Here is a 17,995-nt window from a genome sequence, read left to right as displayed (position 1 = left end):
TGCAAGTTAGCCCCCTCCTCTGTTGTCCTTTTCTGTTGTACTGTGTTACGAGAATCTCTAATTCTGCTTTTTTAGAATTAAATTTCTCATAATTGTCTAATGTCTTTATCGTTGTGACATTCATAGAAATATCAAATCAAGCAAAAGAAACGATTGGAAGCAGAACATGATCCAGACATGTTTAAAACACTCCAAAATGGGAATAGGTGGCCCTCGTCATTTCTCAGCCATAAGGCACTACTAAGTTACGGACAATCTAAGCTACTAACCAATCCAGGTAATTGAATAGTAGACACTATAATGTCAGACATTTGTTAACATGAATGATTCTGAATGAGCCATCAATTAAAACTGTTTGATCTGTCATGCTACAGGTTTTCCCCCGACTTGCCTAATGAACGGTACTTATCCAAGTGAAATGTACCATATGAATCATAATGGCTTTTCTAGGCAAATACAGCCACCAAACTGCTATAATGGCAGTGGACAAGAAGTTTATAGTACATTTGTTTCACAGAGAGGTTTTGCATATCCTCAAATCAATTCTATTGTCCCTGAGCAGCAAAACGAATCAACTGATGATGAGGTAGATTAACATAAATTTATGTTCTACTCTTTCTCTTATATACATCATGTCTTTCAATTTAAAATTTCTACAAGTGTGAATGAATGTCTTCATCTTTCTCCTTTAGGTGTTATCGCTTGTAGAACAAAAATCATAACTACTATGTCGGAAACAATTATGATATTGGAGGTGCCTTTCTCGTAAACAAAGACATGCCAAATGCTGACAAGGTGCCTACAAACCTTGATGAAGTACAGACTTAATGTTTGCAAAATTATTTAGATATCGATATATTTCTGCATGATTATCTTCATCTTTCTCCTTTGCGTGTTATCACATGTAGAACAAATATCAAGACTACTACGTCGGAAATAATTTTGATTTTGGAGATGCCTTTCTTGAAGACAAAGATATGCCAAATGCTGACAAGGTGCACACAGAGCTTGATGAGGTATAGACTTAACATATGAAAAATTATTCAGATATCAAATATATTGTTGCATAGATATCTTCATCTTTCTCCTTTACGTGTTATCACATTTAGAACAACAATCAAGAGTTCTACGTCGGAAACAGTTTTGATTTTGGAGATGCCTCTTTGGCAAAGAAAGACATGCTAAATGCTGACAAGGTGCACACAAACCCTGATGAGGTATATACTTAATATATGTAAGATCATTTAGATATCTCGGATGAGTCCTCCAGTAACCAGGGATTTGATATCATGTTAAGTTACCAATTCTTATAAAATCTCCTGGTGCTAGGAAGTGGGTTTACTACGATCATATCTCATATCATCAAGACTCGGGAATAGCTGCGTTATGTGATCTTAACTTGGATAAAATACACCCATCCTCCAATTAATGTGCAGCAGGAAAAGATTGAAGAAGTAAAAAATTGAGAACTGAACACGGCAAGTTCAGGCAGCAACAACACCACAAGGGAGGAAGAAGTCGTATTTATGGATGAAAAAAAACCACGTGAGGTTAGTGCATATGTAACTTTCGAATTCGTTACATAAGACGTTCAAAGGTTTTCCTTCGATCCATAAAATAAGTGATTTCACCTGAAACAAGCAATTACTATTATTTTACAAATACAGAGCATTAAACTTGATGGTGTAAAGTAACTTAACAACAAGTATACCATGTGATTTCCGCTCTAAAACTAATTCCAGCAAATTCAAATCTTCTGAATATGCAAAAACTATTTTTAATTATTTACAACATAAAAATATGAATGTACATTTGTAAAAAGAACTATCTCAGGTTTACCTTGCATAAAATGTAATTACACACAAATATTTACTTACAAAATACTATGACATAACTCATGTGAAATTAATAACTAAAATTTGTTGATGTGATTATATTAGAAAATGATTACCAAAAATAGCAAAAAGATAAAAAAACTTAAAACACCTATAAAATAATAATAAAATAAGGTGTTTAATGATAGCTATGTAGGCAAGGCCTTTAACGATGGCACATAGACTTAAATAGCTTGGAAAGAAATTAGGAGTGTCAAAATATATATACATGAAATAGGGGAGCATTTAATTGTATATACAAGTCACAGAGTAAAACATGCATGTAATATTATAAAATATAGAATGAAGTAAAAAAGACCTAGTAGGAGAGTCAGTGTACAAAGAGAAAAATAAAACTAGTAAGGATTATATAGAAGAGAAAACGGGGGCTGAGGACAATCTTGAGTTTGTCCCCTGAGGTTATAAAAATACAACATCGTTCAGTTTATACATATGTTTCATCAATTAATTCATAAACAGGTCTCTAACCTCACGTGTCTCCTTTCCTCAAAATCCAAGACCGTACTCCCTTAAAATCCAAATTCACCAGTCATGTCTTAGTCCAATCCTAAAATTAGGATTTTTTGCATTAAATCATTGTAAAACGATGAACATAGTCGGTGTATATACGAGCCTGAGGAAAAACAACAGTTATTAGATTATGAAGATTATGAAGATGAATCACACAACTCTATTCACGAACCAGATTCTATCACGGATGAAGGCTGTCATGTTGATACATAAGCCTCGAATTGGTCTCGAATTTCCTACTAGTGAAGTAGCTTACGATTTTTATAAGATTTTTTCTTTGAAACAAGGATTTGTTACACGAAAATATTCATCTACTAAATCTAAAGATGGTACGGTTATAAAGAGATATTTTGTGTATAACAAAGAGGGCTTTAAAGGGCGTGATAAACGAGAGTTGGAGAGGGAAGTAAAACGAAAAAGAGAAACAAGAGAATTTTGTAAGGCTCATATGTATATTCATCAAACTAATGGAGGAACTTGGTGCATTAGCAGTTTTTATAAAACACATACACATCCAATGATTGATTCTCCAAAAAAGAAGGTGCATTTGCGTTCACATCATAAATTATGTCACGAAGAACAGACCAAGATGACTATAGAAGAATATCATAGAAGTGGAATTGGGCCGGCTAAAGTTTCTCGTTTGCTGAATGGATCTGATCAGCCATCAAATAAATTTACTTTACAACAAGTTAGTGATCATCTGAGAATTAGCCGAAATAGTAACATTGAGAGAAAGTGCGGTGTAGTTATAAAAATTTTTGGAGAGACAAGCACAAGATTCTCAATTTTATTATGCAATAGAAATTGATGAGAATCAAGTTTGTAGAAGCATTTTATGGGCACATTGAAGAGCGAGGAATTCATATATGTTATTTAACAATGTTGTTGTGTTTGACATGACGTACATAACTAATAGTTTTTCAATGCCGTTTGCACCATTTACTGGTGTAAATCATCATATGTAATCCACTTTGTTTGGTTGTTCCCTTTTGGCCGATGAGCGTGAAGAGACTTTTATTTGGTTATTTGAAAACTGGTTGAAATGTAGGTGCAATTATTACAGATCAAGATCCAGCTATCCGTAATGCAATTGAAAAGGTTTTTCCATATACACATCATAGATTTTGTAAGTGGCATCTGGGACTGCATGAGGATGAACATATTTGTTCACTTCGATCTTCGTATAATCCAAAATTTGATGAAGTCTACTCTAAATGATCAAAAAAAAGTAGAAGTATCGAAGAATCAGAAATATGTTGGACTATGATGAAAGACAAATACCAACACCATTTTGAAGAGCCTCGGACAGAGAAACAAAAAAGCGAAAAGAAATCTTGGAAATGGTTAGAGATTATGCATGCGCAAAGGCATCATTGGGTGCGAGCTTATTTAGGGAAAACCTTTTTTGCAAGTACCTCTGTATTTCTCTATCTTTTTCTATCGGTCATAGTCTTCCTATTTTGAGCCATATCTTTTTTTTTGTACTCGATGTTTATTTGATAATTTTTACTACTCATGCTGCTACTTTTATTTGTTAACTATGAATCAAACAATATTTATAACTATTGCAGGTATGATATCCATTAAAAGAAGCGAGAGTATGAATGCTTTCTTTGACGGATTTGTTCATAGTACTACTGCATTATCCGAATTTATTCATCGGTATGACGTAGTGGAGATATATCGGGTTGAGGCTCATGGAGGACAGGTTTATACCAGATTGGTTTTCAAAAAATTTATGGAAGAATTTAGATTATTATTTCATTGTCGGCATAAAAATATTAAAGGAGAGGGAGATAATTTAACTTTTGAAGTGACTTTTGACTATAAAAATTAGCTTGTATCACACATGGTTGATGTTAATACATCATATTTCAATTTTGTGTGTACTTGTGCAAAGTTTAAAAATGCAGGGCTGCATGTGTTATATCTTATGTAACAAAAATTCTTCATGAAGACAATTCTTGAGAAATATATCTTAGGAAGATGGACACTAAGTTCCATATACACTACTTATGAAGGGGTTATAACACCTGACTCTAAACTACAAGAATATAATAATCTCCTATGAGTTGTCCATTTTTCCCTTCCATTTGTTGGTTGACCATTTTTATATTCTCAAGTTTGGGCATGCTGGACAGATGAGTACCCTAGAAAAATAGTTCTATCATTAGTTATTTTTCTATTGTATTTGTGAGTGTATTATATAAGGGATTAGAGAGACGTGTGCCTATATATACATACTCAACAACGTAGTATTTTTATAACCTGAGGGGACAACCATGAGGTTGTCCTCATGCGCCATTTTCTCTATATAGAATTTATTTAGAGCCTGTACTCCACCCACTATTTGAAATTCATACCCACCTTCTGTGAACACGTCTTATCTACACTCTTACTTTTTAGCCACTAATAACAACAAACTTAAAAATTAAAACAAAAGATAATTATTATTTTTAAATGCAATTATTTTAATTTTCAAAACATATAATCTATCAAATATATTTTATAATATACAAGAACAGTTATATCAATATATAAAATACAAAATAATTTAATATAAAAATCTCGGATATTACAGAATAATAGGTCAACATGATAATAATAATAATACTCATAATAATAATAATAATAATAATATTAAAAACTATAATAATAATACCAATATTAAGAATAATAAAATAATAATAATAATAATAGTAATAATAATAATGTACAATAATTATATGTGGGATTGATGATCAAAAAATTATGTTATTTTATGGGTGAAGGAAATGTCATTTCAACTAAATATGAAAATGTAGGGAATTGAAATGTCTAGCAAACACATTAAACAAAGTGTGATTTCAACTAAATATGTCACATTAATTAATGACTAATCCAAAAACTATTTATTATCTTGCATGTAGAAAATGATTGTCTTTCAAAGTGCATGTAGAAGCATACAAATGAAACTAATACATTAGAGTTAACCGTGTACATGCAGAATGCAGGGTGGAGTGATAATGTACATAAGATATAGCACAAACTTTACCATTTGAGCTTTCAAATTATAAAGTTATGAGTAGCAAAAAAGAGCTAAATAATAATAACCCAACTCAACACTGTGGAGAATTATTGGTGACTCGTAATGCTGAGGAAAGGGAAGATAAAAGATAAGAAATCATCTAGAAAGAGGTTATTACAAAAAGATGTAAATGAGATGAGGTTGACGGGAGAGATGAATAGAGATAGTACACATTAACATAAAATAAATACTTTTTTGCCCTTACCATATTAGTGGTTTTATATCAAAAAGTGTATATATCAATTATTTTCTCTTACTATAAGTTACAATATATTTAATAATTATACATATTTTAATTATTATAAATATTGTTGTTTGTCATCAAATTTGATATTTTTCTTTAATACCTGTCAATGATATTTGATCAAATAATTGGCAACATATACCATATGTCACATTGGTACCATTATTTAGATGCACTATAAAATTTACCAGTTAAATATGAAAAAAATGTCAACTAAAAAATGTATGGATCATGACCATTCATTTCTCTTATTAAATAAATTGTATATACTCATGTCATACTTTAATTATTATATATAAATGGTTATTATAATTATTATTTACACAACTTCTTTATTGTAACTACAATTATCATCTAGACAGGTTATTGCGGTACAACTTTTAATTGGAGTCCTCCCACTCCATTTATGTTATGCAAATAAAATATCTTCTAAAACCTGTTATCTTGCAAAACATATTTCACAAATATCATTACTTCAATAAATTCTTGCAAAATTTATGTATGTTCTGCAACGTGAACATTTATGTTATGCAAACTAAGCATGTTTTGTAGAATAATATATTTTGCAACGTTGTACTTGTAAAATCTATGCAATCTCCAAAATTTTCAATAAAATTTTGATATCTCTAGAATATCATTCTAAATATAATAAGTTTTGCAATAATTTAGGTTATATTTTACTTGCAGAACATATATGGACTCCCAAAACTCCAATAAAATAGGGGACTCCATAGAACCTATATATCGAAAAATGTATATATCAATTATTTTCTCTTATTATAAGTAAGTAACAATATATTTAATAATTATACTTATTTTAATTATTTTAACAATATTTTTGGTTGTTATCAAATGCAACATTTTCTTTCAAAACCTATCAATGATATTTGATCAAATAATTGGCAACATATACCATATGTCATATTGGTACCATTATTTAGATGCAGTATAAAATTTATGAGTTAAATATTAAAAAAATGTCAACTAAAAAATGTATGGATCATGACTAGACCTGGAAATTCGGATACCCGGTTCGGTTTCGGATTGGATCAATTTCGGATCGGATCAACTTTCGGATTATAGTATATTTGAAGACCATTTGGATCAGATGTGATTCGGGTCGGGTCTAATTCGGATTAAAATCGGATAAAAATCGGATTAAGATCGAATAAAATTCTGTTCGGATTAAATTCGGTTCGGATATTTTCGGATCATAACTTAATTATTTTTCTAATTTTTGAGATTTAAAAATATTTTTTTATGTACTTTAGTATTTTTAAAATAATATAATGTACTTTTACAAAAGATTATGATTAAATAAGTGTGTTATCATAAACATAAAATTGTTCAAAGTATAAATTTTGCTTATTTCGGATCATATTCGGTTCAAGTAATAAATTATTCAGTTTTAATCGGTTCCAATTTATAATCGGATCTTGTATTTCGTATCATTTTCGGTTAAAAATTTTTGATTCGGGTATTTTTCGGATCGGTTTAAATCGGTTTTCGGATAACTATCGGATTGTATGATTCGGATCTCGGATCGGATCTCGGTTTCACGAATTTCGGTTCTGTTTTTCGGATCCAGACCCATTTTGGCCGGTCTAATCATGACCATTCATTTCTCTTATTAAATAAATTGTATATACTAATGTCATACTTTAATTATTATATATAAATGGTTATTATAATTATTATTTACACAACGTCTTCATTGTAACTACAATTATCATTTAGACACGTTATTGCACTTATGACAAAAAGATGTAAATAACATGTTTACTAGTCAAGATAGAGTAAAGTTCGATGGACTACAACTTTTAATTGTCCATCTATGTTCTGCAAATAAAATATCTCCTAAAACGTGTTATCTTGCAAAACATATTTCACAAATATCATTACTTCAATAAAAACATGCATGCATTCTGCAAGATTTTCAATAAAATTGTGATATTTGTAGAATATCATTCGAAAAATAATATGTTTTGCAATAATTTATGTTATATTTTACTTGCAGAACATATATGGACTCGAAGAACTCCAATAAAATAGGGGACTCCATAGAACCTATATATCCAAAAATGTATATATCAATTATTTTCTCTTATTATAAGAAAGTAATAATATATTTAATAATTATACTTATTTTAATTATTAGAAAAATATTTTTGTTTGTCATCAAATTCAATATTTTCCTTCTAAACCGATTGCTCATATTTGATCTCACAATTCGCTAACATATACCATATGTCACATTGGTACCATTATTTCGATGCACTATAAAAATTTACCAATTAAATATTAAAAAAGATGTCAACTAAAAAATGTATGGATCATGACCATTCATTTCTCTTATTAAATAAATTGTATATACTCATGTCAAACTTTAATTATTATATATAAATGGTTATTATAATTATTATTTACACAAGGTGTTCATTGTTACTGCAATTATAATCTAGACAGGTTATTCCACTTATGACAAAAAGATGTAAATAACATGTTTACTACTCATGATAGAGTAAAGTTCTATGGAACAACTTTTAATTGGAGTCCTGGCACTCCATTTATATTCTGCAAATAAAATATCTTCGAAAACATGTTATCTTGCAAAACATATTTTATTCATGCTTCCAATAAGTCTCAAATAAGCCTACACAATTTTTTAATCCCAAACATAAATAGCATCATATAGCAAATCTTGAGAGAGTTCCAATATAAACATAATCACTAAAATATTATTCTAAATTAAGCTAGTCCTTGCGCCAAAAGCTTAGTATCTCAAAATTTTTTAAGTAATGAACCAAAAGTCGAAACAGCTCGCGTCTCAAATACGCGTGACACAGTTTCATAATTTCCCTTACTAAGGTATCATAAGTGTGTGCCCTCCCCAACACATCATAAGTAGAACTCTTTTAGTAAGTATAAAAGGGCTAGTTCCGAATTATATGCGCAAAAACATTTTAAAGATTTTAAAATAAAGTAAAGTGTTAAGAGTTAACTTATGTTCACTTAATGAATCCAAATATAATGCCAAATAATCCTAATTTAAATAGATAAAGCAAAATATAATTAATATCTAATACCAATTATCTTAAAAATGACATGTACATGAGATCAGGCATAATAAATGTGTCCACACATATATTCTCATTGGAAAGGTCAACTAATAATAAAATTATACAACCCTTATACTAAATGTTCGTTAGGACAATAAAGGAAAAACAAATAAATAAAACATGTAAGTAACCTTCTCCGACTTATAAATATTAGCATATACTTATGTATACAAAAAAATATATTAGTTATCAAAAACATAATATTTGCATAATCACATTATTCCTCAAATATAATAATAATAATAATAATAATAATAATAATAATAATAATAATAATAATAATAATAATAATACATGAGGGACCAGCGCATATAAATCATTTAGTGAGAGAGAAAAGGTGTAAAGTATCTTAACAACAAATATATCACTCCAGAAAATTCAAATTTTCATAATATGCAAAAACTATTTTTAATTATTTATAACAAAAAATATATAAATATACATTTGTAAAAAGAACTATCTCACATTTACCTTGCATAAAATGTAATTACACACAAATATTTACCTACAAAATACTATGACATAACTCATGTGAAATTAAAAACAAGAATTTGTTGATGTGATTACATTAGAAAATAATTATCAAAACTAGCACATAGATAACAAAACTTATATACACTTATAGAATAACAAGTAAAATAAGGTGTTTAATGATAGGTATGTACGCAAGACCTTTAACTATGGCACATAGACATAAATAGCATGTAAAGAAATTAGCATTGTCAAAACATATATACATTAAATATGGGAGCACTTAATTATATATACAAGTCAAAGAGTGAAAATGCATGTAATATAATAAATTATAGAGTGAAGAAGAACCTACCTAGTAGGAGAGTCACTGTATAAGGGAAAAATAAAACTAGTATGGATTATATAGAACTATTGGTTGAACTTATTTCCTACTCCACCCACTATTTGAAATTCATACCCACTTTCAATGAACACGTCTTATAAGAACTGCTATTTTTACCCACTAATAACAACAAACTTAAAAATTTAAACAAAAGATAATTATTATTTTTAAATGTAATTAGTTTAATTATCAAAACATAAAACTCTATCAAATAAATTTTATAATTTACAAGAACTGTTAATATCAATATATAAAATACATAATATTTTATTATAAAAATCTCCGATATTACATTCTACCCACCTTAAAAAAAATTGGTGGCAAAATTTAAACATGCAAAACATATTTAAATATACCAAAAGTATTTGAGTGGCAAGAAACACAATAGAAGTAGTTTTTTTATAACACACTGAGCTAAACTCACAAGCCACCGCTCATATCTCATAACTCAGGTCAAGCCTCACTACTCACAGTCAAACCCAAGCCCAGTCTACACTAAGCTAACCTAGGCTCTGAATACCATCTAGGCTCTCAATACTACATCTAATACCCCGACTTTTTTTACACAATAAATTATACTTAAATATCAAATTAAAACTACAAATCTTATTCATGCTTACAATAAGTCTCAAATAAACCTACATAATTTTTTATTCCGAAACATAAATAGCATTATATAGAAAATCTTGAGAGACGCGGCTCCAATAAAAACATAATCACTCCCAAACATAAATAGCATTATATAGCAAATATTGAGAGACGCCCCTCCAATACAAATATAATCACTAAAACATTATTGCAAAGTAAGTTCAAATCAAGTGCACGTGCCAAAAGCTAAGCACCTGAAAATTTTGTAAGTAATGAGCCAAAAAGCTCAACAAGAAAAAAATTTACACTAGTGGATCAATTATCTTAATTTCATAAAACCAAAATTATTATCCGATAATCCATATGACATAAAATATAACTTAATTTTACAGCTGCTAAGGCCACAAATACATGGTGATACAGTATCAAAAGTTCATAATTTATGTCCCCCTACTAAGGTGTTATAAGTTTTTGCCCTCCGGAAGCCATCATAATTAGAACTCCCTGATTAGCTATGAAAGACTAGTTCCCGAACTATGACCAATTAGCAATTACTAATTGGTTCACAAGTCAGAGGGAATTCTTTTATCTAAAACACAGTATCCATAAATTTTTATATAAAAACAGTGCAAAAATATTTTAAATATTTTAAAATAAAATAAAGTGTGAAGAGTAAACTTACCTTAGTCACTTCAATGAATCCAAATATAAGTGCCAAATAAATACTAATTTAAATAGATGAAGCATAATATAACTAATATATAATACCAACTATTTTAAAAATGACATTTACATAAGATGAGAGCATAGTCACTGTGTCCCCACATATTCTCAATGCAAAGGTCAGCTAATGATAAAATTATACAATAATTATGCTAAGTGTTCATGCTGACAACAAGGGCAAAATAAATAAATAAAACATATAAGTAAACTTCTTGGACTTATAAATACTATCATATACTTATGTACACAAAAAAATATATTACTTATAAAAAACACAATATTTTCATAATCACATTATTCGTGAAATATAATAATAATAATAATAAAAATAATAATAATAATAAAAATAATAATAAAAATAATAATAAAAATAATAATAATAATAATAATAATAATAATAATAATAATAATAATAATAATAATAATAATAATAATAATAATAATAATAATAATAATAATAATAATAATAATAATAATAATAATAATAATAATAATAATAATAATAATAATAATAATAATAATAATACGTCTCTTCTTTAGAAACAAATGCATAAGTTCATTAAAAAAAGATAAAATATATGTTTAAACATTATCATAAGAAATGTATGTATAAAAAATTATTATACAAAACTCATGATTCTCTCGCCGCATACACCTCTGACCTCACAAAACCTTAACGTCGATTTCTACTTTGGGAAAAAGCTATCCATTTCTCATGAAAACCGATACCGAAGTCGTGTTTTGCGATATCGATTACACAAATTCCATGGTTTACTTCACTTTAAGAACTCGATCTCTTCACATACTCAAAACCCTAGAAATCGCCTGTGCTAAAACTTAGACCAATTGTTGATTTTATAACTGTTTGGTGATGGATTCATGTTGTAGATAAAAAGCCCTTTGGTTGAAGTCCGTAAATATTAAAGATATCTTGGATTTCCGAACTCAGTGAGTCCGACGACTCGACTTCAGTGAGTCTTAGGTTTTTTGATTTCTTAGTACTTGGTTCTTTTTATTGATATGGATATGCTATTTGGGTTTCATATATGTCTTCTAGTGTTAAGTTTCCTACCATGACATATGTGTACTTGAACACAGATGCTGGTACAAGGTCTTCTGTTGATTACCCTGTGATTTAGATAGTGTTTTGGGTGTTTGCTTATATACTCTACGACTATCTCTTCCCCTGGTTTTGATATTAAAATGCTCGTCTAAACTTAATTGTAGAGTGATTACTCTGTAATTTAGATGTTGGTTTTGATGTGTACTTGGAACACATTTGATGGTTTTGCTTATAGTGTCAAAATTATGTGTTAGAATGCTTATGTAGGCTTTTAAATTGTATGCTTGTGTATAAAATATATATGTGCATTAATATTGTCACTTTCTATATTTTGTTAATGTTTACTTTGTGTCATTAGGTTTTTTCAAGTAAGATTACTTGTATTGTTCTGTAATATGGGTGGTACAGATATTAAAACTAACACACAACACAGAAACATGCCACTAAACTAATTCCTATGGTTCTTTATTTAGTCACTTCTTTCACTGTACTTTGTTTATCAATTTGGTCAGCAAATGCTTTGTGACATACACATACGGGGTCTAATTGTATTTTCTCCATGTTTAATTCTTATGTCTCAGAAGGCTTTCCAACATATACTAATATTCCTGGTATTGTCATACTTGATGTGAATGTTGTATTTCAGGTCTTAATAACATTATGTGAACTGCTCGGGGAGCAGATACCCATCAAAATCCGAGTAGTCAAGAAGCGAGTCAAGCAGCGGGACCCTTTTATACCAAGGGTGTTTGTCCCTATCCTAGAAGAGAGTTTTGAGTTGCCAGATCAGGTGTAGCAGGATAAGTAATTGTGGTAGTTTGAATAAAAGATGTTTAGTTTTAAAATGTAAATAGAATAATGTTTTGTAACAAAGAGAGTTCTTGAAATAGTTGATTCAGTTTGGTTTGTAATACAGTTGGTTTGTGGTTCTTGTTTTCAATCCTTAACCTTGAAAAGATCCTGAGTAGTAGTAGTTCGCGTAATTATTTTAATTATTTTATGCTTGTACAGGTTTAGTAAGTAGTTAGTGTTAATAATGCCCCAAATCTATACCCCGGATTTGGAGGGTATTATAATTGGTATGTTTTGGTGTTTGAATTTCTGCGTGTAAATGATGGTAAATGCTCAATAAGTCAATTTTTTAGATGGTTCTTCTATTTGAACTTAACTAGTATTTGTGTGTGTGTGTAACTTAATTAGTGTTTGTCTGTGTAAATGATGATATATGTTGGTTATGTGTCAATGTTTTGGATGATTCTTTTGTTTAAAAATTAGGAAAAAATCATGTGAATTTTGTTGAATAACAGAACTGGTATACACAACACACACCTGTGTAATTTGAAATGATAGAGAGTAAAGACTGATATGTTTATTTCTTGCTTCTGGATAACTGAGTACATACACGAACAATTTAAAATAACAGCTAAAAAATAACTGGTTCCTACAAACTAGCAACTCTCACCTAAAACATCTCCCACACTCCTAACTAGTCCACGACTCTCCTAAATAAACTGAAATAAGTTACTGACTCATTCTAATACTACAACATGGCTAACATATGCCAATTTATTAAAATAAATCACAACTTAAAATAAATAAATAATAAGTTTAGATTAAATCCAAAAAACACCCCCTTAATCTAAACTTATGTAGCCAACTTCTTCATGCCAAGTAACTCACGCATTCTCTCAAACTTGACAGCTGCAATCGCCTTTGTCAGAATGTCCGCCTTCTGTTCACTAGTGTGCACATGCATGAGTTCGATCTCTCCTTTCTCAATGCATTCACGAATAAAATGGTACCGAATGTCTATATGTTTACTACGGCCATGGAAAACTTGATTCTTAGCTAAATCTATAGCAGACCTGTTGTCCAGATAGATTATTACAGGGCCTGGTTTCACATCAACAATCTGACTGAGTAACTTTCGCAACCAAACTGCTTGACATACTGCAGCAGTGCCAGCCATGAACTCAGCCTCGCAAGATGAGAGTGCGACACACCTTTGTTTCTGAGACACCCAAGATATTAAACTGTCATCGAGATAGAACACTATACCCCCGGTGCTCTTCTTGTCTTCTATATTTCCTCCCAAATCACTATCTGAAAAACCAGATAAAATGTAGTTTCCCGAGCCTCTTACATAATTCAAACCATATTCCAGAGTTCCTTTTACATATCTCAATATTCGCTTCACTGCATTATAATGGAGAACTGTGGGTCTCTCCATGTAACGACTAACAATCCCTACTGCAAATGCTATGTCAGGACGGGTATGCACCAAGTATCGAAGGCCTCCCACCATACTTTTAAACTGAGTAGGATCAACTGGCTTCCCATCTTCATCTTTATGCAGCTGCAATCTCTCCTCCATTGGATATTTCACTGGGTTGCACTCCAATAAACCTGCCTTCTACAGAATTTTCTTCGCGTACGCTGTTTGCTTCAACTCTATGCCATCCTTTCCTTGTTTAACCTAAATTCCCAGATAATGTGAAAGTCTTCCCAGATCACTCATCTCGAAATTTCTCGCCATTTGTTTCTTAAAGGAGTCGATACAATGCACACTAGTCCCTGTGACTAATAAGTCATCAACGTAAACTCCTATCACCAAGACTTCATCCCTAAATCGCTTTGTATACACAGCTGGTTCATACGGACACTTGATGAAACCCAAATTTTCTAGGCAGTAGTTAAGCTTCGCGTACCAGGCCCGTGGAGCCTGTCGCAAACCATATAAAGCTTTTACCAACTTATAGACGAGATGTTCCTTTCCTCCTTTTATAAATCCTTCAGGTTGGCTCACATACACATGCTCACTGAGTTCACCATTGAGGAAAGCAGATTTTACATCAAGATGATGAATCTCCCAGCTGCGAGTGCCAACAGCAGCCTTACCGTTTCCAACCTTGTTACCGGAGCGAATACTTTTCATAATCCACACCTTGCTTCTGAACATAGCCCTTTGCTACAAGCTGGGCCTTGTACTTAATAATTTTTCCTTCTGTGTCCTTTTTCAATTTGTATACCCACTTTAACCCAATGGGTTTGTGTCCAGCAGGCAGCTCCACCAAATTCCAAGTGCCATTTTTTTCTATAGCTTGGATCTCATTTTGCATTGCTTTTTCCCAACATTTTTCTTTGATTGCCTGACTGTAACACACTGGTTCATCCACTCCCATCAACATTAATTCATCATGTAATTCCACTTCCTCAGTATCGTTATAAATGTCACTGAGCCGTCTGTAACGTCTAGGCTCGCTTTCTTCTTCGGAGAGTTGACTGGAATTAGGCGTAAGTGCTTGAACTGGTGTTGCTGCTTCGAAATTATCATTCACCGGAGTTGTTGCTTCGAACTCGTCATTATTCTCTACACCTAAATTTCCTTCGATTAAAACATATGATCCTTGTGCAGAATTGTTTTCAGACTCTTGTTCCCAGTGCCAACTTTTATTTTCTTCAAACACAATATCTCTACTGACATGTAAAGAATTTCTTCTTGGGTCATACAACCTGCAAGCTTTGGTTCCTGGTTCTTTTCCTAAATACACCAATGTTTTACTTCGATCATCTAGCTTACTCAGATGTACATTAGGTATTTTCATATGAGCAATGCATCCGAAAACTCTCAAATGTGCAAGATTTGGTATTTTACCTGACCATGCTTCGTACGGAGTCTTGCCAACGACTAGACAAGTGGGCAAGCAATTCAGAACATAGATTGAGTGCCTCACTGCTTCCCCCCAAAACTTGCACGACATATTTTTTTCTTTCAAAATGCTTCTGGCCATTGCTACAACAGTCCTATTTCTCTGCTCCACCACACCATTTTGTTGTGGAGAATAAGGAGCTGTGTAGTGCCTTTCAATACCGGCTCTCTCACAATAGGCCATGAATTTATTAGAGCAGAACTCCCCGCCCCTGTATGTCCTAAACACCTTGATTCTTCGTTCAGGTTGATCTTCAACTAAAGCTTTAAACTTTTGGAAGGCTTCAAATGCCTCGCCTTTTTTCTTCAAAAAATAAACCCACATCAATCTGCTAAAATCATCTACCAACAAGAAAAAATACATTTTGCCTCCAGGGGTGGGTGGTGATATAGGACCGCAAATATCTCCGTGCACAAGCTCTAGAACCTTTGAAGCATTAAAGGTTGTCTGTTGTGGGAATGAATTTCTGGCCTATTTTGACATTAAACACCCTCTACAAATTTCTTTAGGTTGAACAACCTTCGGCAGGCCATGTGCTATCTCCTTCTCAGACATAAGAGTCATGGCTTTGAAGTTCACGTGTCCAAGTCTGTGGTGCCACAATCATGATTCTTTTTCTATTTTTGCCATTAAACACGCTGATTTGCTCCCCTCGATGATCAATTTATATAGCCTGTTATTTGAGCGTTTTACTTTCATTAGCAACCTCCCAACCTTATCATTAACCCACAAATAATTTCAATGCAAAATTACTTTACAGCCTTCCTCCGACAATTATCCTAAACTTATGATATTGTTGCAGAGACTAGGGATGAAATACACTTATCGGAGCACATGTTCTTCACCATTCTGGCAGCTGAGACTCACAGACCCCTTTCCTTTTATTGTTACAGTTGTACCATCGCCAAACCTGACTTCCCCAGACATACTTTCATCTAGCTCAACAAATTTCGATCGTAACCCGGTCATATGATTGCTTGCTCCGTTGTCGAGATACCACAAGTTAGACTCCGTACTCGCTTCAGCCTCCTGCTTCAATCTTGGTGTCACATTCTTTTCGTCCAACAGAAACATGTTCTCTTCTTTTCCATCACACTCTGTTAAGAGTAATATTGGCTCGTCGTCATCAGCTTGAATCAAATTAGCTTCTTGCTTTTGTTCTTTCTCACGTTTTGATTTTCGACATTCTGAGGCATAATGTCCCAGGATACTGCAGTTGAAGCACCTCACTTTACTTTTATCTCGACTTCCTCGATTCCCATCCTTGTTTCGATATTCATTGTCACGCCTGCCCTTCTGGTTTGGTGATGTTTTCTTTATCCACTCCTATCTTGTGAGCAGCAATTTCTCATCAGATGCTTCTCTTCTTGACCAGTCCTCTTCTGTCAAAAGCAGTTGTTTTCCAGAAGTCTCTGTTGGCCCATGAATTCGTTCCTCATGAGCTTTTAGTCGCCCAACTGTTTCTTCCACTATCATCTCCTCAAGATTGCCAAACTGTTCAATCGTAGAGGCAATTTGGAGGTATTTAGGTGGTACTGCTCTCAGAAGCTTTTTAACAACATATGACTCTTCCATCGTTTCTCCCAGAACACGTATGTTCGTTACAATGCCACACAACTCCATGCAGAAATCATCGATCTGTTCTATCTCTTTCATGCTCAAGGACTCCAGCTCGGCCCTTAAGTTCTGTACCTTTGCCTTTTTTACTCTGTCAGCCCCAACCCACATGGTTTTAATGGCCTCCCAGGCCTCCTTTGCCGATTTTTTTCTGCAACGGACAATAGAATGTCCTCCGGGATTCCCTGATAAATGATTTCCAACGCCATTTTATCTATTCGTGTCTCGACCTATTTCTTGCCATCAGACTCCACTGCCTCCCACACGCCTTGTGCCTCCATGAACACTTTCATTTTTAGTGACCTTGTCGTATAGTTATTCCTTGCCAGCATGGGATACCTGAGTCCGATCGATCCCTCCTTTGGTTTTGACACTTCCATAGTTCCCATTTTGGGCATTTACTTGGGCATACACGACCAAGCTCTAATACCAAATGTTGAATAATAGAACTGGTATACAAAACACACACCTGTGTAATTTGAAATGATAGAGAGTAAAGACTGATATGTTTATTTCTTGCTTCTGGATAACTGAGTGCATACACGAACAATTTAAAACAACTGCTAAAAAATAACTGGTTCCTACAAACTAGTAACTCTC

The 17,995-nt window shown here is 32.2% G+C and overlaps 1 protein-coding gene across 1 annotated transcript; it reads right to left on the bottom strand.

Annotated features, from left to right (window-relative positions):
* Positions 1-13,713: 13,713 nt before the first annotated feature.
* LOC141702942 (secreted RxLR effector protein 161-like) lies at positions 13,714-14,442 on the bottom strand. Its single transcript, XM_074506522.1, has one exon. The coding sequence runs from the start codon at positions 14,440-14,442 to the stop codon at positions 13,714-13,716; it is 729 nt and encodes a 242-aa protein (XP_074362623.1).
* Between the last annotated feature and the right edge of the window lie 3,553 nt (positions 14,443-17,995).

This window comes from Apium graveolens, unplaced genomic scaffold (genome assembly GCF_009905375.1).
Source record: "Apium graveolens cultivar Ventura unplaced genomic scaffold, ASM990537v1 ctg5958, whole genome shotgun sequence".
Classification (NCBI taxonomy): Eukaryota; Viridiplantae; Streptophyta; class Magnoliopsida; order Apiales; family Apiaceae; genus Apium; species Apium graveolens.
The sequence above is the reverse complement of the archived record's forward strand: the minus strand, read 5'-3'. Positions and strand labels throughout refer to the sequence as shown.

Coding starts and splice junctions, on each gene's coding strand:
- LOC141702942 (XM_074506522.1), bottom strand. CDS start 14,442: ATGGAGGAGAGATTGCAGCTGCATAAAGATGAAGATGGGAAGCCAGTT.